Raw genomic sequence first — 22,919 nt, forward strand, 5'->3', positions numbered from 1 at the left:
GTAGCCGTCGTATCTAGCAACGGAGAAAGAACGCTTTGAGACATTCAACAAAGGAAAACGGGAGTCCATGCAGAGCTTTTTTCGTACCATTTGAGATGGATAAAGCATGAAACATTCTGATTCTAGAACATCTGCAGCATTCCGAGTATTACGAAACTTGAAATAAAAGAATGTGTTGTTATTCTTAAACTTCGTGGAGCTTGGTAGCTTGTCGAAATCTTCAATAAAGCAGAATGAATAATCCAAGCTTGGTTTGTATCAGAACAAGCAACAAGGGAAATTGGAGAAGAAATGGAAGGGGAAAACCTTTTATATATATCCTGTCGCTGCCAGACTCAAGCCATCATCAGTCTACTCATCTATCGACAGTACTCAAATTCATCAGCAGTACCTTCATCTATCCTCCATCTATCCTTCATCATCTATCAACAACAGTACTCAAAATCATCAGCAGTACCTTCATCCATCCTTGATCATCGGTTGTATCAGTGAACCTCATCTCCGAATAAATGTCACAACTGTCTCCAGTGTGGTTTCTGCGTTGCTGGCTGTGTGGATATAGCAACAACACCTCGTATTCCGAGACATGTGGTGATTGCGGGGGTGCGAAAATGTCGACTATGGATGGAAATACAACACTTCATTGGGATATCAGTCCAACAAATTGGCGCCAGACTGCTTCACGAGTCCCAATCTCTACGGTTATTGCAAACGCTCAAACATCAATTGCTGTCTGCGTGAGAGATTCCAACTATTCAGCCATATACATAGGATATCCCAGCGGTATGATAGTGTTGTCTTTTCGAGCTCGACGGGCTGTCGGGAATGTGACAACACGCAATGGCGTGGCTCAAGTCACTCAAGCGGACCGGCTTCTTCTTGGTACCATGATCAGGTCGGATCCGGAATTCAAAAGAGTGGATTATTTTTGCTAGGTTTTGTAGGAGACATGACAAAGGTTGGGATCGAGACCCACCAAATCGAACTTGGGTCTTCAATATCAAGTTATTAGTATGGAATTCATTTAGACCGCAACTTGTAGCAATTTCATTAAATAATGTAAAATCCCATTTGCAATTTCCTAACTGTACGCGAACGCCAAAAAAACACCACGAAACTGTTACTGATTACTCTGTGCAGCTAATAAAGCCTCGATCTCTTGAGGACTGAGGAGTTCAGGTAGGGGAGTGCCTGCAGGTAAGATTTTGTGGACTCTCTCTGAAGTACCACCCATAGCTCCGATCTTATAAGCCATTAGATGACGGTGTAACATATTTTTATCAGAGAAGAGTGACTTACCTGAAAGCCTCCAGCCCAAGGCTCGGTTTTCGAGAAAGCTGGGCGCATCCACTTCTCATAATTATCTTTATGTTCTCTTTGACAAGCTTTATAAGCTTTGCGGACTGGTTCTATTTTAGCAACAACCTCATCATAAAATGTGTCGTAGTCCTGAAATGGCTCAAAGCGGTCAAATAGTGGCTCCATGAGAGGACCACATTGAGTACCAAGATGTATAGACAGCCAACGCTCTGCCCACCAAGGTAAATAGCCAGAGTACTCCCAGTCGATAATTGCGGTTATCCTATCGTCTTTAACTATGATATTTTCCGGACAAATGTCGCCGTGTGTAAGGACATACGGTTCTGACTTAGGAAAGTTATCCTTAAGTGCTTGAAATTCCCTGTCGATTATAGCCGGGTCGCGAGTTTTGTGAATTTCGGCTAATCCTACCCGCAATTCCTCCTCGATATTACTAAACCACTCGTCATTCGTGAAGCCTACTTTCTTACAAAATGGCCTGTACACTTCGCAATTCCCAAGGATAAGGTCGTCGATTTTCCCTCCATCGACTGTTTGAGCGCCTTCGGCTGTGAACCGCCTAACCTGACACATAAACTCAAAGAGTTGCTCCCTCATCTTAGTCTTCGCATCATCGGAAAGATCACCCCACACCCTCGAGAGAGGCTGGCCTTCGGCGCGACTCATCACGTAAAGGTACGTTTTCTCCTCGGGACGGTGAATGAGCTGGATGTCCCTTAAGATCGGAATGTCTAAGCCTGAGCCAAGCTGGGAGCGTAAGAACTTCTGCGTCATATAGTCGTTTCCTGGAGAACAACCATCGTTTGGGTAGTCCTTAAGCAACCAATTCGATCCTAAAGCCCACATGCCCATATTGGCTCTCGTGTGAAGGATTTTAAGCCTAGGTGCGTAAGAGGTGAAGACCTGATTATAAGCCGTTAAACCGCAGCGCCAACATAACTCATGATCGACGAGTCCTCCGTTTTCGTCAAAAAGACGTTCCACATCATCTAAGTCGTAATATTTAGCGAATTCCGGATTCGTTCGATCACGTGAATGGATAAGTCCAGGATAGACATTCTCAGGATGAGCAAAGTCCTCGGTTTTCATGTCCATATCGAAGGTATAGCGAGATCAATGGAAATGCAGAAGTTTCATGCTAGTTTCTTTAGTGTGTCTAACATTGAAGCAGACGCGAACATGAAATATACGTTGTTCAGCCCTTTGTTCACAAATACTCGCAAAAGGCGTCCGCAAACGGCCTGTAAGATTGACTCGCCACAAAGAAGAAAAGTCATCAGAATGAATAGAGAACCTTTATGTTGATAGTTCCACATTCCTAAAGAGGGCTCACAAAGAATCATTCGTCCATCCAGCACCAATTGATTCTACAGCTAGTAAAGCATACCTGGGTACACTATTACTATCATTATCATGTGATTTTTTTAATCCTTTGAACCTGGACATGCCTGTTGAAAAAAATATTATCTGAAAGCGATTATGAAGCTGTGCTTCGAGGACGATAAGTCGTGTAGGCGAGCTCGCGGTGAAGATATAGGTGGCAGCAACCCGTAAACGGCCGGAGTCTAAAAGTTTATATTTTCTGGAAATCATAGACCAAACATCGTATATTTCGTAAATTGTCCTGAGCAAATATCATGTTTCGATTGTCACTGAAATGTCTCCCGCGACGTGAGCAAGTCTTCATACTTTGGCTAGAACCCATGATGGGTCTGACACACTAGACTCAAGCCCAGTAATTGTAGATCTCCTTGGAAGTCATTGAACTCTGATGTTCAGTAGTAGGCAAACGGCTTTGGAGATCTACTCTTCTTACGTGGCAATAGTAAAGCCAAAGCATCGTGACTGGCAGCATGATCTATGTCCTGTATTCGCTACGTCACCGTGGTCAAAGAAGTAGTGTTTCCAACATAAAAACAAGAATAAATTCTCTCCCCGAATGAAGAATTATGTTATCTTAGTTGTAAATATTGGGCGTTGATAGCTTTGAAATAATTGTCCTCAGTAAGCCTACACCGCACTTGCAGCAGCGGACAAGACGAAGACAGCGGGGCTCGCGATGGATGATATAGGTGCTAGTCAAAACATAATATTTACTTGAAGCAATTAAGGAAAAATATAATAATTTGTTAATTGATTTAAGGCCCTTGAAAGACGGCGTTCAGGCTTTTGCAGCTCTCGGATATACAGACAAGAGAGTCTATGATTTCCCTAAACGGTAACAACTAATTCGCGGATCGACTAGATTTAGAGTCCTAAGTTAGTTAGCTAGATATCTAAAAGTAAATTTGTATTTGCTTTATGTAGCTCCATTAATAATTGTAAAAGCTATAGAAGCGTAGATATAGGTCTAGCCTTAAATCGTATTTTGTTTACTCGTTTTTATCGTTTCCGCGAACAGTGACTTTTAAGACTATACGTCCCTGCGGCGCTACCTTACATGACATCAAATGCCAAGACGGTTGGACGTAGAATTTGCAGCTCCGTTAGAGCTACTTGTAGCTAGACCACGACCAGTCCCAGAACCCGTTAACTCAGCATCAACCGACTAATATATATACCTAGAGGTTTCACGATCACTTTCACGTCTTCACATCCTCACTGCACTTTCGCTCGATCGCTTCGCACAGCAAAGATGAACACGCACGCATCGACTCTGACACTCATGGACTTCCGGCAAGGAATATATTAGCATCTCGATCCCCGAAGTCAAGACTCACGAACAAGGAAAAGAGAGAAAAATTACCGATGATAACAAACGATGCTCCGTGATTTGTTCCCCGTATGCACTCCTCGCACTTTTGGGCATGGACATCACACCATGGGAGGGGAAAATGAACCGGTTGTCCTCGCTTCGAGAAGAGGACAAAATACTAGGCGTTATAGCGTCTAGATATGCCCATGTTCTGTTCACTGCCCTGTTTTTCTCGATAAGCATTTGTGTTTCCATCCTCAGCTTGTTGACATTTTTTGGACTATCGGGATATCAGGTCTTCACTTTGATGCTCTGGGTCTCTAGCTTCGCGGTGCATGTGGCAACAATCTTGGCTTGGTGGCAGTTTAAGGAAGGGGGAATGGCTGTGTTATATGGCTATCCAGCTGTTATGAGAGAGGAGGGGAGTATGTCGCGACAGGTCTTGTTAGAAAACGCCATCGATAGTTTACGCCGTCCACGAAAATTCCTCTGGTACACATTTACCGACGAACTAGATGCCGAGTCCTTCGCCATTGCTCTCGCAAACCCACTCCATCTGTTAGCCAATCGATTCTCCCAATCAGGCATTATCTTGGAGTCATTATGTATCTATACTCGTATTCTCGCTGTCATTTCCTTTACAGGCTCCTTATGGTCAGGCATTTTTGCTCAGCTCTTCTTTGGGCATCTTGACTCTGATATAACGTGTTGGGACATGGCTCCTCTTTTGTTTGTCCCGGTACTTACGGTCTATGTGGCTATTTTAAATACGAATATAGCTCTACGGCAATTGAGAAACTGGGGATGGAGAGCAGAAATGGCTCGCTTGTCGAGTGAACTGAGACAAAGCTGCCTAGAGCCCGTGGAGGGGGAGAGGAGAGGAAAAGGGAAAATCTGGAGGCTTGTATTAGAGCTATATTCCCAGAAGACAACGGCACCTCGGAGAATATGGAGGAGAAATGGAAGATCTATGTTAAACCTATCTTGGAGGATATTGTTCTATAAACAAATCAACATAGAGAATTAAAACATTATTTAATTATGAGCCTGTGATTGGTGACTTCGTTACTTTCTTAAACATGACCTTTGGCAAATATTCGCATTTCAGATCCAAAAGCTGTAAAATCCGACACCGAATATATGCCTTATCGCTTCCGCTTTCTCGTTTTCCTGCTATACCTGACTCATCTTTGCCAAACACGGAAAACATTTTTCCAACACTCCTACCTGAACTGTACATTTAGCCTCTTTGATGGAGAAGATACTGTATAATCACTCAAAGATGTCGTGCAATGTAGCCTTGTCGGCAGGATTAGTTACTCTTCCGAAAAGAATTGTCCTGTCAATCTCACCAAAGTACTAATGGAGTTTGTGAATTAGCGCTAACAAGTGAACATTTATTATCTCCAATACTGCAAGTGAATAGGTGCTGGAAATGTTTTACAGAAAGCCATTTAAACAAAACCTCACTCAGCCCAACCTTTTCTCAATCTCTGAAACCAGTGAGACTTAATTCGTCATTTCAAGCAAATGTCCCCTGTCTAGCTTGTTGTAGATAAACAAAGCGGCATTCCAACATACTCTTTATTGGCGTATATTTCCTCAATCGCTTTCAGCAAGCACGAAATGTTTATTATTCTTTCAAGATCGATTGACAACCGAAAGTAATGACTTCTTGCCAACTATCTCCCAAGTCACAAAACAGCGAGGAGGTTCTGCCACTTATGTTTTCCACCTTGAGCAAGTTGGGCCGCTTTGGCAAATGTTATTAATGTTAACGAAGCAAAAAGTTCTACGACTTCTGATTACCGATATCACTTTTAGTAGCCGGCATAACAGCTTAATGCTCATTGGATGAAGTGAACCATCATGCTTCCACTATCAAGTGTCTTTCCACAGCGATGTAAGTCTTGGATTTTGATCATGTTTTGATGTTGAAGGGGTGAAAGGCATTTCTGGTAATTTAACATTCATAGAGATTTTTTTATCATAAATCATTGCTGTAGGAAATCAAAACATTCCAATCTCGTTCTCTTCTTCGCATAATGGTTCTCCACTATTCCTGATAACAGAGACAAGGAATTCTGGGTACGGAACTCTATCGCAGGCCCATTTCGACAATAAAATTGCCATTGCCATGAGCATAATCCCACCCTAATGTTATTAACGGAGTGCTATTGACATAGATTATTTGCTCACCTGATCCGGCGTAGCCTCCGTCGTGACCGCACCCGAAGGCGACAACGCTAACAGCATATGAAATGTCTCGGCTTATTTGGCACCTTAGCTCGCTCGCGTCTTACATTGGGTTTGAGAGAATATACCACGAAGATCCTGTGACACCTTCTGTTGGCACACCCACTATGTCGCAGTTTGCTGTACTGACCAACAGAGTCCTTGGTGAATTTGTATAAAAAAGTAAGCCTCCAGCATTGTAAAGGTAGTTGTACAAAGCGACAGCAGCATCAAGCGGACAGTTCCTGTTGCTGTTAAAGCAACCTTTAGGAGCTTGCTGAGCCCTTTCTCCCCAGCTACGCGAAGTCAGGTGAGGGCGGACCTATTGTGTTTGTGTTAGCCATCTATATTCACAAACCTGATGTTAGAGACCGATCATTGCTCGTTCAGTCTGTCAAACATAGAAAGAGAATCACAGATATGTCCGTCGGAAAGCTTAATAAGCAGGAATAGAGGGAGTATGAAATCGGGTCTGTTACTGTCTTAATGTTAGATTGGTTTTACCATCGCAGCTGCACCTTTAAACTTACCAAAGCTAGGTATGGTACCGCGATATAGGTCCGCAGAGGTGAGGTTCAGAGACGCTAGACGGGGCATTCCTGGGCCAGGAATCACTTCAGGAAATTCTTCTTCGGTTGCATCAACTGAGGAAACGACTTCAGTGGAAGGCTGAACCTCTTTTGGAACGACATATGCAACGACATGTATAGTGATAGTAAGAGTCAAGAGAAGTCGAAACAAGGATTTTGCGACATGAAACATTTTTAAGTAGGTTTGTGTAAGTCAGTCACTCGACTTGATTCTGGTGATTGAAACTAAAATATGAAAGAGATGCGAAAACAATAATATTGGACATAGACTTCAGTTAAATATGAATTTCAACAATCGTGGTCGGGAGAGGAGTCTTTCTCAACTGGTTCCTCCATCATACTACGGCATGATTACACCAACACCACATAAACAGTCAATATCTATGTCGGGTATACTTTGAGCAAGATAATCCGTTGGAAACCTCTCCCTACGGCAACCTTTCTGCATTCGATAAGAGCAACATAGGGAGTGCATTTACACCAAACTTCTTACTGGTTACATTTACTCGATCTAACATTTCCCCATGCGGAGAAAAAGGTTGATTGTCAGCCATTGGAGCCGGTTGCAACAATTGTTGCTTTCTACTCTATCTGATCATGGAAACAGGGAGATCTCCAAGGGTCCAGCATTCGTATGCATAGAGCTGTGGATTTATGATTACAAGGTAGTTGGATATCTAATTGACGACCGGAAAGAATATAACTTCGACTGACGCGGGATGTGCCGTGCGGTACGCAGTAGACGAAACAAGTGACAGTCGACACAACATATTTGTCAGACCAATGTCGCAATATCGTAAACTTCGTCTATCGTCTTCAGTAGATAAGTGATGCTAAACCTTTCTTTGAAACTTATCGTATCCCGTTGGTCTTGCAAAGTACTGCTGCCCCTAAACGGTTGTTCAGACTGAGACACATACCAACGCTCATATCATCCGAAGCCAATGTAGCTTCTGCCTGCATTTTGCCGGTCATTTTCGGTCACTTCCAGCTGTGTAACCTAATAAGCATGGAACTATTGATCGCAAGTGCTTACCAGTATGTAGATCAATATAATACTGATCGAGCTTCTGCCATGTTTGGTTATGTCTCACAATCATGTTGCAATAAGACGCAGCAAGCACCGTCGTCTAGTCATGGCTAAGTGTTTCTGTTTGATTTTCCAGCCGGAAAGTTAGTAGATATTGATTTCTCGACCAAACAAAGATTTTAATGCATATCTTACTAAAAATGACTGCATATGCACTGGTATTCATAGACTTGTCGACGAAACTTGCCTGGTTTAGTTAGTCCTTCGTAGCACCCTTACAGCATCAACAGATAGATGAGGAAAGAAAACCCCGCTCTATCTTACGAATGAAGACCTCAAGCTATTTGACCGAAGCCTCTGCTCAGAAAATTCTCATCCTTCCTTTTCACTGTCTCTCATCTCCTGGAACACTCAAATAATTTCAATCAATTCGAACAGCTTCAGTTACCTCCAAAATGATTTCAACCATCTTGATGTCTATATTATGTTTCTATGCTGCTTCCATTCAAGTGGTTGCCCATCCGACCGCCAATCTCGTCTTCAGACAAACCAAGGATTCAACAGGAGAAGAGGTAGCAGTTCCAGAACTACCAGCCGCAGCTTCTGTCAATACCACCACCAGTCCAATTAGTGGTGGCGATAGTCCCAGCTTTGGTAAGTAAAAACACCATTAGCAGTCAAACAATAATAACACGAACAATAGTAACCCACCCTCTTTCTCCCACCATCCCATGTTCATACACTTTAACATATCTCTGAGCTGTCACCTTCAATCATCTACTCGATGGCAGTGACTTTACAAGCAGAAAACTCCTCGGAATCAAAATTTCTAGGAAGTTGGAAACGAAAATCAAACGCTAACCAGATTGCCATAGGCCTGGCCTGAACCAGATTCATTACGTACAGCGCAGAGTAACTCAAATTCCGTGTGCTACGGACAAGATCGAAACTGCGACCTCAATGACGCTATCAATTTATACAACTATCTTGTGAACGACGGGAACGGAGGCATCAGTGTCGACCTCGGCACAGTCCTTAAAAGGTCGAATTCCTGCTATGTATATGTTAGCGGGGTAGGTGCTCGTCGAACATACTGTGCTTAGTATTGATCTCCCATCATTGCGATAAGATACTTGTTACTAAATAGTCCTTTACAGTAGAGACATTGCCTGGGCTGTCGCCTCAATAGCGTATGGTTGCGCGCATGATGGAAATCACGCTGGATCAGGTGAGTTCTTCTGACACAAATTAGATTATTGATGCTGGACTCATGAACTTACTAGGCTATGATTTTGCTTACGGAAACGGTGATTTTGAAGTCCAGTTGTTAAGATCATAGTGTTCGTCGATTTGCGAACCCAAATCTAGAACAGACACACCCCCAGAGCATGACAAAGACCGATGGGCACGTTCTAAGTGCAAGAGGAAGAGCAATGTTACCAGAAGAAGACCTTCCAAGCCTAGCTTCTTATCGGGCGTATTTGATAATTTGTCAATCCATTTGAGAAAAAGATACCTCCAGCTCCATTCAATACCATAAAAGCTCACTTCTCCTCTATCATCTCCTAGGTCCACTTCCAAACTACCATCCAGAACCAATCCAATCGGACACGTCATCAACTCATTTCCGCAGAAAACACCTCCCCAGCTCCATCCAAATCCCAAAACCTCACCTCTTTTCCTCTATCTTCCAAACTAACATCCCCAACAAATCCCAACACCTTCTATGCACTCCCACCTTCAACCATCTCCTCCTCCCTCACCACCCCCATTACACCCCAAATACTCTCCCAAAGCTGCATCGCCTCCTCATTCCTGCCCTCCGCTAAATACATCTGCACCATCGGGTTCCGATGATACGCGATGAACTCTTCTCTCTCGACGGCGTCTCTCAACTTGTGGTGTGTAATTCTAGAATTTCGGGCAAATGGGTATGGTTGTGCGGAGGGTGAGAGTTCCAGTTCATTGGGGTGGGAGAGATGGGATGGTGATCCTGAGGTGTCTCTAGCTTGTGTAGTGTCCATCATGTTAGTGTGTCCACTCTGGGTTTTACTACCACTCGCAAGTTCTCCAATCCGTCTTTCTTCACCTCCTCTCTCATCCTCGGCAAGCTCCCCATGATCTGCTTCACTTTCACTGCCATCATAATCCCCCATAGCTCGAACCCGATCCTCCATCTTACTTCCTTCGCCTAATGTTGTAAACATTGGAGGCCGACTAGAATTGTCTAATTCCATGTTATCTTGTTCGTTGCCCGGCTCCAAGCCCTCTTCTCGTCTAACTCTCTTAGTCGCCGGTCCGCCCCCTACAAAAAGCTCTTGATCCTCATCCTCGACTTCATTTTGACGCTGACTCTGCTCCAATTTCTCATTTTCCATTCTCTCCCTTTCCAATTCAGCAGCTCTAGCTCTCAACTCTTCTGGTGACCACTGATCCAAACTTTTAGCAAAAATGCCTTGAAGCGACTTCCCCTTGCTCGGCCTTGTAAAAAAACCGTTCTTCAATTGTTCGCTCGTCTCGGCTCCTGCATGGCGATTGAGGCCTACCTTGGCGTTGTATTTGTGGAAACTGCTCTCTTGGGATGGAATAGCTGCTGGCCGTGTGGTTACTATACTTGCAAGGTGTTGGGGAGGTGCCGAGAGTGAGTTCCGTTCCGCGGGCGACGCAGTTGTAAGTGATAGGGGCTGTTCCGTAGGTTGTGATCGTTGAGCTAAATTGTGGGAAGTGCGAGCCTCTCTTCCAATACGAACTCCCAGGCCTGCGGTCATGGAGACGACAGGAGCCGAACCCGGAACCCGAGCAGTCTCATTAAGCAAGTTTTCACCTAGAGCCAAGTCATTGCCCCCTTGTCGATGTAGCCGCTGGAATCCAGCGTCCCTCTTTCTCTTTTTGATAGTTTGATCATTTTGCTGCGTCTGATTATCAATTTGTAGGTGTTGTATATTCTGCGACTCACTTCCAGTCGGAAGAGCTACTGATCTTTGCTCGAGAGATTCGACAGATGGTACCGGAGCATTAGCAGTGGTAGTATGAGACAGCGGTAAGCTTGGTCGATCTGCTGAATTTGGATTCTGAAGACTAAAAGAATTGAGCTCTCCGATTTTGCCGTCAGGTTGTACACCATCATCTTCGGAAGAGCCGGCATCATCATCGAAATTCTCAGACGTGATGCGCTGCAGCTTCGGGTTCTTTCTTTTAGACTCTTTGATTGAATTAAGACCTGCCGTACTTTGAGACTCATTGTGCGTTGGTTCCAACCTGTTAGATTTGGATATAATTGACACTGATTGTGGTCCAGCTAAAGTTTCCGGAGCTGTTTCATTCGGACTTGTCGGTGAAGCTGACCGAGATGGCATGAAGTAGGAAACATCCGAATCGTTGGTTTCATCGTGGTCAGATTCATCTTGAACAGAGCCATCTGGGACAGAGAGACCCTCTGAATTCGCCTTCACAAGCCGCTTAGGTCGTTTGTCTCGACGATGATTATTGGTCTCTTGTGAAACTAGTGAAGCAGTGTCATCGTCACTTTCTTCATCATCATTTTCGTCCTCCTCATCATCGTCAACAACAAAACAGTCGCTCAATTTACTAGTCTTCCTTCTTTTTTTGCCCTTTATGTTTCGCACCCAAACCAAATTCTCCAAATCGGGCTCGTGGATCCCATCCTCATACCAGATTTCCGCACAGTCCTGACACATCTGTTGACTACATTTAGTACAACGATACTGCACATCCCCCGTCTCGACTCTAACGTTGCAGCGATCACAATTCGTGGTATGAATAGTGACAGGGTCAAAGGTAGCGTGGGTGCCACTATCTCCTCTCAGCTGATCGAATTCTTCCTTTTCAGTGGTGTGTGAATCCTTGTATTCTTCTCCGTCTGAGTCGTATAGGGAGTAAAAGTCGAATAGCTTGGGCGGTATTAGATCTGGAGGCAAAACATATTTTATTCGTGACGTAGCCGGTAGGAGATCGGTTGGTGGTGGGTTAGCCGTGCTAGGTTTTCTCTTGCTGTTCTTTGAGGTTACAGCCGCCTGAGCTGCTTTCTCGGCTGCTTCATGCTGTTCGAATGAAACACATGGGACTAGATCGTCGAACTCATCCATGCTTATCTGTTGAACGGAAGAAGAATGGTCTCGGAAGTTGTTGCTGCGAAAAGATGTTAGCGAAGAAAGTCGGAAGAATTCGATAATGGACTGAAGCTGATCGGTATGGAAACAGGATAGTTAGACATGGTTATTTTTAAGGTATTCAAAGTATTCACCTTAACTTCATTTCCGACGATACGCGCTGCCATTTTGAAATTAATGTGATCCATTCACCGACTCGACGTCTGTTGGGCAAGAATTTGAACGCGCCAAGGAGTTAAATGAGGTGACAATACGAGTAAATCTAGGCAGCACTGATGCTTGAAGGATTTATCATGGCACGCTCGAAGTGGATGAGATAAAGGGCAGTAGACTCGTACCGATATTGTCAATTCAGAGTTGAGCATGGTAGGTACGTACTTGGTATAATTACAAACTCTTTAACAGAGTCTACAAATGTCTCATCTGTCCAGTCATAGACAAAACAGGCTAGTGATTTAACTTGATTAATGAAATGTACGATATCACGTTAACTTAATTGAACGAATATCTGTTCTTCACTGCCACTTGTATTGTCAACCGCGAGTCGCGGTAAGTGAGAGTATTGTAGGACAACGCTATGAGCAAGGCATCGTCGAAAACATTTGGTATTTGGAACAAAGTGTGATACTGTCCTTGACATTGTAAAGCTAGAGGCGCAAATAGATTGCCACGTATGATATGATGCCACGAGGTAACACCAAGGAGTAATTACAGCATCCAATGCTTGTGGACAAGACCTTGCATCAAATTCAGATAGTATCAAAGATGAAAGTAAGGACGAGAAGAAGTGAAGTAACAGAAGTGTGAAGCATTGGAAAACTTGAGCAAGCCGAGACCCACGTAGTGCGAAGTGACAAAAGCGTCAACAGATAGAATATTGTGAGCATATTCTGCAAACATATTCTCATTCGTATTTGGGGACACAAACAAAAATCCTATGAACCCCTATCAGCCCAAAAAGCAAAACGACGTATCCTCTGTCAACGATCCAGAAATAGTGGCAGTCGATAGGCACTAACCATTAAACCATGCTACAAAACCCAATCCTGCCGATCAAATCAGATGACGTTAGCGCCGATAACCTGCCTCTCCGAACGCCTCTATAGAAAATTTCAAAAGCTTTCCCACATGAACCTTTTTTGATATGTGCATAAACGTATTATCTTATATCCAACTGGAAAGGTTTGAATCGTCCACCAATGGTAGCACATCGAGGGCACTTTCTACGTGCTCCATGCTCTGCGATGAGAACATCAACGCATGCTTGGCAGATTCCACAGATGCACTCTGTGCATGCGTATGATTCTTTGAGCAGAGATACGTTTTGACACGCAGCACAGTATATCTGGATACTCTGTGAAGAAAAGCTGGGCGACGAATCGGACAGACCACGAGATTCGATATGGAACATATCTCCACTTTCTCCACTCTCAACAGAGGGGAATGGCTCTGGAGCTCCTGGAATGTATGACGGCGGCGTCAGAGCTTGCTGAAGAGGTGAAGCTTGATACCCTTGGAACTGGGCGGCAGGAAATGGCGGAAGAGATGCCCGGTTCACAGATATCGGGGAAGGGGGAACCTGCATATCGAATTAGTATTTGTAAGCGGAGAAGCAAACCAGACTTACAGGAGTCCTATCCTCGTCCACATCTTCAGTCGCCGAAGTGGCTGCATCGATCAAATCTTCCCATCTCTTCCCATATGCTGCTAAGCCACTTGAGGGTTCTGCTGAGAAAGCCTTTCGATCGTAGCTCATGCGTCTTAAATGAGCAGCATTGTCGCCTCTTGACTTTTGTCGTTTGTGTTGTGGCTGGCTTGCTCGTTTTGATACAGATTGTTTTCGCGGTCGGTTTGGGCCTGGGCGATGTATAGGCGGAAGTGTGGAGGAACGGCCTGGGGGTGAGTTATTGAGAATGGAGGGAAGAAGCTCTCTCCGACGTTGTGGGCTGAGATGGGAATAGGGTTCGCTCGTAGGTTCGATGTGGTTATTGTGTAGTGGTGGTAATTCTATAGAGGCTCGCATGGCTTGTTTGTGCGCTTCGGTATCCGACATCCAGTCCTGTAAAGAATGAGACCAGACCCTAGCTCTCTCAAAAGTATCGTCACTCACCGTCTCCGTCTCCCAGTCCGGTTCGAGTTTATGGTTATGTAGTTGTGCAAGGGCGGCAGCAGCGCTAGCGGCTGGCAGCATAGACGCAGACTGGAGATCGTCCAGGTTTCTCGTAGGAGTGTTGCGGGTACTCGTGTTGTCACCATAGTAGCTGAGTCGGTCGTTGCCATATCCTGCATAGCATTAGCAGCTGCACATTGCTCTGTGTATGCAACCCATACCATGTGGACTCAAGTTGGAGCTCGATTGTGGAAGAGGTCGCTCTTGTGGTGGGGTAGTTATCATGAGCTGAAAGCTCTCCTCCGTCGCTGGTAATTTTGAGATGTAGTGCTCTGGGTGAGCTCTTCGAATGTGCTCTTGCATCGATCGATATCGCTTTTCCTACCCATCCAAGTCCCTGTTACCACAAGTGCACAGGAGAAAGTAGCAAGACTCAAGCGAGCCAGCAGCAAGAGGGGTAGAACAGATACAGCAGAGCAGAGACACTCACGCCGAGGCAACGTTTACGACAGCTGGAGCCATCTTGATTTCGCAACGGACACACAACCTCATTGTTGGCATCCGAAACGGAGAACGACGATGTGAGAGAGGATCGTGGCGGCATTGTCATCAGCAGAGACCCCACCATCTAGCGATTAGATATGGATCGTAATCGCAATCGCAATCGCGAACAGACCAGGAGCAGCGGCAGCTCAATTGACGGCAAAGACAAAGGTGCAGCAGCGCATTATCTGGTCTGGCGGTGTCGATGAAGCTTGCGATGCAAGGAGTCAATACCGGAAGGGTTGTCAATACTGAAAATGAGTGCGTGAAGTAACGAGTAAGGTTTGTGTGGGAAAGCTATGGGGGTATGGCAGCTGTTCCTAGTCGTTGAAACTCATTGGTGTTCCAGGTGGTCAGCGATGAGTGAGGGGCAGAGCATTGAGGGGAGTCTCGGCTAAGAGCTTGACCCCGACCACTGCTGAAGAGCTCAGAACGCCAGCCAGTAGTGAGAGGAACAGAGCTCTCACAGATCAAGCTTGGTTGGATCTGGAGTGGTTGTGCGGAGTTGGGGGCAGCTCGACGACTTCAGCGGCGGTGCGAGACAAAGACAATAATAGAAAGAGATCCTGGGTCCCGGAGAGGGTGTCTTCCCCAATACAGGTCCTGGGTTCTCGAGTACGGAGTCCGTGGTGGCTGTTCCGCTGGACAAAGAGCACAATCAAGGTGATAAATGGACTTAGCTAGACCTCAGACTCGGCAGCTTCGTGGCCTTTCCAGTATGGTTGTGGCAGGAGGTAATGGGCCGGGAAGCAATCCAGTCCTTTTGTTTTCGTGCTGTTGGCGGGCGTGAGCAGACAAACAATGCCAGTGTGCGTCCTCTTATGATTTTCGAGTTCGTTAAGACCGGCAGATTGCTGGGCCTTGCCCTCCTCGTCGACCAATACTAAGCGGTGCATGCGTGGATGTGCTCGATGTGGATTCGTGTTGGTGAAGGGTTTGGGCTGTGCTATGGATAGTCCGTCGGCGCCCAATCAACAGAGCTGATCCAGATCCGTCCTTCACACAATGCCCCGCGCAGAGAGCTGTCGCAAAGTACTTCGTACATCGCACATAGAATGGAGACAAAGTCGAAGTTCGAGCTTCCTAAACGGACAGTAGGATCCAGTTCTGCCAATGCTGTTATCGGTTGAAATTGGGCCCAAAAGTTGTCCTTCCGCGATTGATTGAATAGCCATCGGTAAAGAGCCCCGGCTTCCCCCACTGGTGAAGCTCACTGCCCAAAAAGGAGCCATGTTCCGCCAACTTCACATGTTCCATATTCGTATTTGGCGCGAAATGATTGATCCTACTGAAAGGACAGTCGATACAAAGGAGTCGAGGTTCAGACAATCAGTCATTGCTGTCCACTCCCGCTCGTCACTCCTTCTAGTACGATGTACCGATCAAGCCCTCAGAGCCCAATTTCTTCAGCTCTTGGTGGAGCACTTACTGCACCAACTGCGAGTGGAAGCGATAAGGCTTATCATCACGTGGACACAGGTACCGAACCGGGTCTGGTCAATTTCTGTGTCAACGTCCCTCAATGCCTCATCGAGAAATCCATTCTGGGACCAATTAAGCTGCCATGCGGTCGAAGAATGTTCCTGAGATTGCTTCGCTGGACTGTCACCTCCTTTCGCGCTGACCGGACTGTTCTTGTCGAATGATCTGCGTTCCGAATGACGCTTTTCCTTGTTTACTGGGCCAGCCAAAAGAAAACATCGAAAGCAGGTTTCCAGAGTGCCGAGATCGTCGCTGATGTTCAAAATCGCCAGAGAGAATGGAAAAACCAAAGGACAAGAGCTGTGAGAGATGGAGATATAACAACGGGCGCGTAACTAAACAAACGTCTGATGCTTAATGGATGGAAACACTTTCCAAGGAGAAGAAAAGAAATAAGAAAGGGGCTCGGTCAAATTACCAGTCGGCACGTGATCTGTGATTGCTACTCTGCAGTTGGCGTATTCTTTGGCAGCCTCACCTTCGTAATACTAGGAAGATCTGGAACTAAGTTCTGGACATAAAGAGCCGCAAGGGCTGTGATCCGCTGGTGGAACAAATGCGTGGATCAGCACTCTTCGCTCTTTACTCTTTACCAGTTACCTTTTGCTCAAGGTTAGTATTGCCAAATGCTTTCAAACATGTCCGTTTCGCTTCACGATGATATGCGTCGAAGTCACCACCATGCACGCTGCATGATTGTCATCGGCTTGGATAGTTGAAAAGCTATCAAGCAAACGTTGTCGACCTCGGACCCGTTCGTCTCCATAGGCGTGTCGTTCAGCTAGGCTTGATCTGCTATTGAGAGCAGTCAGTCCACCAAGAAGTAAGTAAGCTATGTGGGTGTTCAATCAATAACCTCATAGCTAAAATCGACTCGATTTGTTAATTTGCAAAAATACTAGTATTCATCTTCAATACAAATAGTGGTATGTTCCTTTCGCTGCCGAGACCAAACAGAAACATGATCTTCCGTGCCGGTAGATGATGCCAATTCTGCCCGGATCCAGTTGTTGACGACATCCGCTTTGAATGCTGATTCGGTGACAACTGCTTCCATTTGGCGATCATTCCTTGTGCAAACTCATCGAGACGTCTTGTTGAAGATGAGGCTCTCTTGGCCGATGATTATCGAATGAGAATTCTTTCTAGTCGAAGTCCGGTTTGTCCAAGAGGCCAAGACCAATGGTGAGATGGACGAAGTCTTGTCTGGATATGCATATTTTTAAAGTCAGCTCAGTTTCAAGTACTGGACTTCGCCTTGACAAATTGATCCATTAGCCAAGAGCGCCGGGGATTGGAACAGAAATAAAGAGTTAAAAGTCTACGTAAATGATAGGCTCTTTCGCAAAGAAGAGCGCAAGAATAGAAATTGTCAAGGTGTCACAGCAGAAGTGCGAAATAGACGTCAAGATCAATAAGAATAGCGGCTGAGCACGATCCCCAAAAGGCAGGACAAGGCGAGGAGCACGATCGATCAAAATTGGTGTGGCTTTCGTAGGCCTCCGAAGCGTCGTTCTTGCCGATGTTTCCCTCACCTTGACCCTGACGGACGCGAATGCCCCCTGTTTTCCTCGCTTCGACTTGACCCCATTGTCACCAGCCCAGCAAGACGGTTCAAGACGCTTCCTGCCCCTCCAATCGAACTCCACAATTCCAAGATTCCAAGGTTCGACTTGCTCTCCTCCCTGCTCGCCCGAGCTCGACCAGTCTTCGCGTCGGGCACAACACATGTCGTCGTCGTACAGATATCCCATCTTTCTTTCTTTTTCACACTGGACGTTTTCCATTGTGGCCTACAGAGATCACAACAATATGTTTGGATTGAGAACTTCCTCACGGTGATACTTTCGACTACCTTCATATATAAATTTTCAGATACCAAAATCACTTTGAACGAATATATCTTGAATATCACCACTGCGGCTGTCTTTCAATACTCGTCAAACCTCCCCCGCTTCCGCTTTCCTCTCCAATCTTTCCTCTACAAAATACAATGAACTTTTCGGAACCGACGGCCTCCTGTACAAATATCATTTTACATATCGAAGATGTCTTTGAAGATCAAGCATCTGAATTCAGATGCTTCGTTCCTACTTAGCTTCGAACCCATTCCAACCTCTTTTCCACCTACACCTGGACAATCGAGCACACCATTCACAATTCTCCTCGATCCGTGGGTTTCCGGTCCTTCGAAGATATGGCATTCCAAATTCTCTACGTCTAAGCACAGGATCCCAGCTTGCATTTCCTCGTTGACAGAACTCCCGGAACCCGATCTTGTCATTATCAGTCAATCAAAAACCGATCATTGCCATAGGGAGACCCTCACACAGTTACCACCGAGTGGAGGAAAGACAGTTATTTTAGCAGAACCTGCAGCGGCCAAGATAATTCGAGGATGGAAGCATTTTGATGCTGAGAAAGTTGTTACGCTACCAAAGTGGGAAGAACCTCGAGGTCGTAAGACTTCCACCGTGCATCGCGTTCCGGTGCCAGCTCTGAGTCCAGAAGGCTCGAGAGGGGAAGTTACAATTGCATACATGGCACAGAAGGCGGATCTCACCGGGTTACACAGTGCTGTGGGTATCACCTACAGACCCCCGACGTCACAGGATATGTTTCCGTTGACACCTCCGGCTTCACCTCACTCTGGTCAATCGTTCGCCACTACTCATCGTCCTGACAGAGCTTTGTCAGTCATCTTCTCACCTCATGGCTGCAGCTACAAGACATTGTCTCCCTACGTCGCATCACACCTCATCACTGAAGCGGCTTTGCCATTGACAGCTCTACTCCACTGCTTTGATCGGATCACCAACTCATGGTACCTCGGGGGAAACATTTGCAGCGGTTTTCCTGGAGGGTTGGCAATTGCTCAAAATCTTTGTGCCCAGACATGGATCAGTGCCCATGATGGTGACAAGGAATCGACAGGTTTCGCAGTCACCAATCTCGTGGTAGAAAAGTATGATCGAGAGAAAGTTGAGAGCATCGTCAGTCCTCGAAACGAGAAATTCCCCAACCGAAGAACCGGTACAGAAGCAGTAGTTCTACAACCCGGAGAAGAAAAGCATTTGATTCAAAGCATGATGGATCTGGACGCTGACACCTCGACCCCGCGGACGAGTCAGGAGACGGCATAATAATGGAGGATGAAGATGTGATATTAACCTGGTGGTTGTCTTTCGACACAATTGTACTTTATGGACCGTTCACGTACATGAGGTCCTTGATTCTGTTTTTAGCATAGCGGGCGTTTGAACCTTTTTTACTATTTTTTTTTTTGCTTCGAGAGAGTTCGGAATACCCAAAACACATACTTTGTTCTTTATCATTTTGTAATTGTTAAGATATAGCTGCGTAGATGGAAGCAGATTGCATATTTGCATCAGATTAAGAATATAAACAGTTTCTTGATTGGTATATACTTGTTTCCGACTAAGAATAAAAAGAGTTCTCTGCTTGGTATTATATTCTCTTTAGTGGTATTGTACTTGATGCTAGTCACGACACACGTGACCAGTTGGAATGAATATCTTTCCAACCGAATAATTATGTCGTCTACAAGAGACCTAGAACCCCCTACCAGCCCTCCTAGCAGGCGCCTTCTTCACAGCCCCCGCACTCCTAACCTTCTTCTTCACCTCCAGCGCCTCAACCTTCTTCACCAACCTGCCCTCTTCCCTTCCAACCCTTTCCTCCTCCACCCGTCGATCCCTTGCCATCCCCTCCTCAATCTCCATCTTCCGACTGAACTCCACCTCCGTAACCCTCCTCTCCCTTGCCGAATACCCCTTCTCCTTCACAGAGTAAAACACGCCGCCGAGCTCAGCAAGCCAGTGCGGATCTACCGCCGTGACGGTGGACATGTATTCCTTGGACGTGAGGATGAGTTCGTGGTAAACGACGTAGTCGGGGAGGTAGCCTAGACCGTAGAGTGCAGATGTGGGATGCAATTGGACTGTCACGGATGTGCGCAAGTTGTTGTATTCGCCTATACCCTTTACTTTGGCGGCTTGATGGTAGTAGCCTGAGCAGATGCATTTGCGGATGACGTCCCAATCTGTACCACAGGATACCAGATTCATCTTTTGCATTTTCATGATGTCGAGTAATTGTTCGCGGATCTCTTTTGCGCGGCGTAGGGATTTCGGGTGCAGGAAATGGCGGGTGCACCAGCCGTCTGAGTAGCCGTTGCTTTTCCACTGCGAGAAGACGTGCAGGTAGGTCAGGTGGTCGGATTCTGGGACGAAGAACTTTTCGCGCGCGGCGTCGGATTCGTCTTGTCGTTCTTTGGGACGGTAGAAAACGCTGGGGACGGAGAGCATGGAGACGATGGTGAGCATCTCTTCTGAGCAGCCGTAGTCTTCGGAGGTGATGAGGAGTTTGGCGAGGGATGGGTCCATAGGGAAGGCGGTCATCTTTTTGCCAATGGCTGTGAGGTCGCCGATATTATTGAGGGCGCCGAGGGCCCAGAGGTCGAAGAGTGAGGTGGTTATGGTGTCTTGAGGCGGTGGATCCATGAAGTCGAAATCAAGGAGGTCCTTCACGCCGAGGGATTTCAGGAGGAGGACTGTGTTGCTGAGGTTTGTACGTTGAATCTCGGGGATGGTCTGAATGTAGAGCTCGTCTTTGAAAGCGGCTTCGGTGAAGAGATGGAATGCTTTTCCTGGACCTGTACGGCCTGCTCTGCCTGCTCTTTGAGAGGCGTTGGCTTGGGAAATAGGTGTTATTTGTAAGGTGTCCATTCCCATTCGAGGATTATAGACTTTGAGCTTCGAGTAACCGGCGTCGACGACATACATGATACCGTCAACAGTCAAACTAGTTTCGGCAATGTTTGTTGCAACGATAACTTTTCTGACTCCAGGAGCAGCCTTGTCAAAAATTTTGGCTTGCAAATCTGCTGGCATCTGACTGTAAATGGGAAGGATAAGGAGTTTCGGTGGGTCGTTGAGAGCGTTCAGTCGTTCTTGAACCAGCTCGCATGTGCATTCAATATCTTCCTGTCCAGTCATGAAGACTAAAATATCACCTGCCCCCATAGAGACATGAATAGCCAGTACTTGTTGTACTGCTTGATCCACGTAATCTTCCACCGGCGACCTGTGAAACATAACATCAACAGGAAAAGTTCGTCCCGGAATGAAGAATTCCGGCGCGCCGCCATAGAAATCGGAAAACTTCTTCGAGTTCATGGTTGCTGATGTAACAATAAGTTTAAGATCGCGCCGACGGGTAAGAACTTTCTTGAAAAGCCCCATAAGCACATCCGTGTTAAGTGCTCTTTCGTGGGCTTCGTCCATGATCACACAGGAATACTTGTCCAGATCCTGCTCGTTAAGTGATTCTCTAAGAAGGACACCATCAGTCATATATTTGATGGCCGTCTCCTTGCTGGTACAATCCTCAAATCGAATAGCATAGCCTACAGTACTTCCGAGCCGGCACTCCATCTCTTCACTGACACGTTTTGCAACGCTCATCGCGGCGACTCTTCTGGGTTGAGTGCACCCAATCATTCCAAGTTTCGCGTAGCCGTCTTCATATAAGAACTGAGTAAGCTGGGTCGTTTTACCAGATCCAGTCTCACCCACGACAATAACGACTTGGTTGTCACGTATCACCCGCAGTAGATCTTCTCGAACTGCGAATGCTGGAAGGTATTCTCGTTGTTCTTTCAAAGACTTACTCTGACTGAAACTACTGGCACCATCATTTTTCTTCATATGTTGAGCAAATTTGCTGTTGCTTTGCTGCTCTTCCTCCCCAGGCACAGGAGCGGCACTGTCTCCCTCATCCTCCTTGACACCCATCAAATTTCCTAACGCAGTACCAGCCATATTTGTAGCTTCCTGGGCTTGTTTCTGTCTTTCCTTCTGCTGGCGTCTCTCCTTTACAACTTTGCTTCCTTTTCGACTGAACACTGCCATATCGCTCTGGTTATCCCGAACCGCAGGCACTGGTTCTAATTGCTTAGAGAAGACTGTCCGGCCGTCCAGAAATGGGGGCTTAAGATCGTGAACCAGTAAGTGAACACGCGTGGCTTCCTCATCATCTTCAAAATCGTCTCCAAAATCCCGTCGCTGAGCTACTCCGGACGTAAGCATTCGATTTGTTTCCCATGCATCAACATCTTTCTGCTTTTGTGTTGCCCTAGCACTTATGCGCTTGCCGGTTTTCTTCTCCGTCAACGCTGCTTCTCGCTGCTGATCTGCCCAGGAGTTGTCGTAAGATCCAAATGGGTTATGGGAATCGTCTCCAAAGGTGTGGCCAAATTCATCGCCATCATACCAATCCCTATCCAGCGCATTGGAATCCTCTTCGTTTACGAATGGCTCTGGCCCGTCGAACTCCTCCTGCTTGGGCGCTGGAGTCGAGGCGAATCTCGACCGTCCATGAGGTGTCGATGATCGTGACCCATTTCCTACTCGACTTTGCGATCTTGATACCACGGATTTCGAACCATTATGTGCTGAAGATGGCCGGGCTGGGACGACAAACCGGTCATCGTTTCGCAGGGGATTGTAGTCCAGCTTCCGGCGTTTAGGACTTTGTTCTCCCTCATCCCTTGCCATGTTGAAGTGTGACTCGGTCAAGTTGGTCAAAAACTGTCGTACTGAAGTTGTCCGAAACCTAGAAATGTGACGCGGACCCCTGATCGACTAGCGTCCGCTATCAAAACTTGCGATTAGATACGCGAAAAAAAAAGTTCGAGCACAATTTCCCCGCGGTAGGATCTTGTTCAAATAGCTGCTATTTCTTGTCGCAAACGACAACAATA

At 46.1% G+C, this 22,919-nt stretch overlaps 10 protein-coding genes across 10 annotated transcripts; 2 read left to right on the forward strand and 8 right to left on the reverse strand.

The window, feature by feature from the left end:
• Positions 1-1,120: 1,120 nt before the first annotated feature.
• On the reverse strand, positions 1,121-2,415 carry GLAREA_00347 (Protein kinase-like (PK-like); the record flags this gene model as incomplete). Its single annotated transcript, XM_008085105.1, has 2 exons — positions 1,121-1,243; positions 1,300-2,415. The coding sequence occupies 2 exons, from the start codon at positions 2,413-2,415 to the stop codon at positions 1,121-1,123; spliced, it is 1,239 nt and encodes a 412-aa protein (XP_008083296.1).
• A 3,698-nt stretch (positions 2,416-6,113) lies between these two features.
• Positions 6,114-7,012, reverse strand: GLAREA_00348 (uncharacterized protein; the record flags this gene model as incomplete). Its single annotated transcript, XM_008085106.1, has 4 exons — positions 6,114-6,169; positions 6,215-6,261; positions 6,319-6,572; positions 6,755-7,012. 4 exons carry the CDS (start codon positions 7,010-7,012, stop codon positions 6,114-6,116), a joined length of 615 nt encoding a protein of 204 aa, XP_008083297.1.
• A 2,582-nt stretch (positions 7,013-9,594) lies between these two features.
• GLAREA_00349 (uncharacterized protein) lies at positions 9,595-12,167 on the reverse strand (the record flags this gene model as incomplete). Its single annotated transcript, XM_008085107.1, has 2 exons — positions 9,595-12,066; positions 12,135-12,167. The coding sequence occupies 2 exons, from the start codon at positions 12,165-12,167 to the stop codon at positions 9,595-9,597; spliced, it is 2,505 nt and encodes an 834-aa protein (XP_008083298.1).
• Positions 12,168-13,159: 992 nt separating this feature from the next.
• Positions 13,160-14,473, reverse strand: GLAREA_00350 (uncharacterized protein; the record flags this gene model as incomplete). Its single annotated transcript, XM_008085108.1, has 3 exons — positions 13,160-13,579; positions 13,628-14,283; positions 14,332-14,473. The coding sequence occupies 3 exons, from the start codon at positions 14,471-14,473 to the stop codon at positions 13,160-13,162; spliced, it is 1,218 nt and encodes a 405-aa protein (XP_008083299.1).
• Positions 14,474-15,333: 860 nt separating this feature from the next.
• GLAREA_00351 (uncharacterized protein) lies at positions 15,334-15,549 on the reverse strand (the record flags this gene model as incomplete). The annotated part of the gene is made up of 1 exon (XM_008085109.1): positions 15,334-15,549. The coding sequence occupies one exon, from the start codon at positions 15,547-15,549 to the stop codon at positions 15,334-15,336; it is 216 nt and encodes a 71-aa protein (XP_008083300.1).
• A 477-nt stretch (positions 15,550-16,026) lies between these two features.
• Positions 16,027-16,299, forward strand: GLAREA_00352 (uncharacterized protein; the record flags this gene model as incomplete). The annotated part of the gene is made up of 1 exon (XM_008085110.1): positions 16,027-16,299. One exon carries the CDS (start codon positions 16,027-16,029, stop codon positions 16,297-16,299), a length of 273 nt encoding a protein of 90 aa, XP_008083301.1.
• Positions 16,300-16,767: 468 nt separating this feature from the next.
• On the reverse strand, positions 16,768-17,192 carry GLAREA_00353 (uncharacterized protein; the record flags this gene model as incomplete). Its single annotated transcript, XM_008085111.1, has 2 exons — positions 16,768-16,930; positions 17,035-17,192. The coding sequence occupies 2 exons, from the start codon at positions 17,190-17,192 to the stop codon at positions 16,768-16,770; spliced, it is 321 nt and encodes a 106-aa protein (XP_008083302.1).
• A 256-nt stretch (positions 17,193-17,448) lies between these two features.
• On the reverse strand, positions 17,449-17,922 carry GLAREA_00354 (uncharacterized protein; the record flags this gene model as incomplete). The annotated part of the gene is made up of 1 exon (XM_008085112.1): positions 17,449-17,922. The coding sequence occupies one exon, from the start codon at positions 17,920-17,922 to the stop codon at positions 17,449-17,451; it is 474 nt and encodes a 157-aa protein (XP_008083303.1).
• A 261-nt stretch (positions 17,923-18,183) lies between these two features.
• Positions 18,184-19,278, forward strand: GLAREA_00355 (uncharacterized protein; the record flags this gene model as incomplete). Its single annotated transcript, XM_008085113.1, has 1 exon — positions 18,184-19,278. The coding sequence occupies one exon, from the start codon at positions 18,184-18,186 to the stop codon at positions 19,276-19,278; it is 1,095 nt and encodes a 364-aa protein (XP_008083304.1).
• A 429-nt stretch (positions 19,279-19,707) lies between these two features.
• On the reverse strand, positions 19,708-22,713 carry GLAREA_00356 (P-loop containing nucleoside triphosphate hydrolase; the record flags this gene model as incomplete). The annotated part of the gene is made up of 1 exon (XM_008085114.1): positions 19,708-22,713. The coding sequence occupies one exon, from the start codon at positions 22,711-22,713 to the stop codon at positions 19,708-19,710; it is 3,006 nt and encodes a 1,001-aa protein (XP_008083305.1).
• Positions 22,714-22,919: the final 206 nt, after the last annotated feature.

This window comes from Glarea lozoyensis, assembly GCF_000409485.1.
Source record: "Glarea lozoyensis ATCC 20868 chromosome Unknown GLAREA3, whole genome shotgun sequence".
NCBI classification, from domain to species: Eukaryota; Fungi; Ascomycota; class Leotiomycetes; order Helotiales; family Helotiaceae; genus Glarea; species Glarea lozoyensis.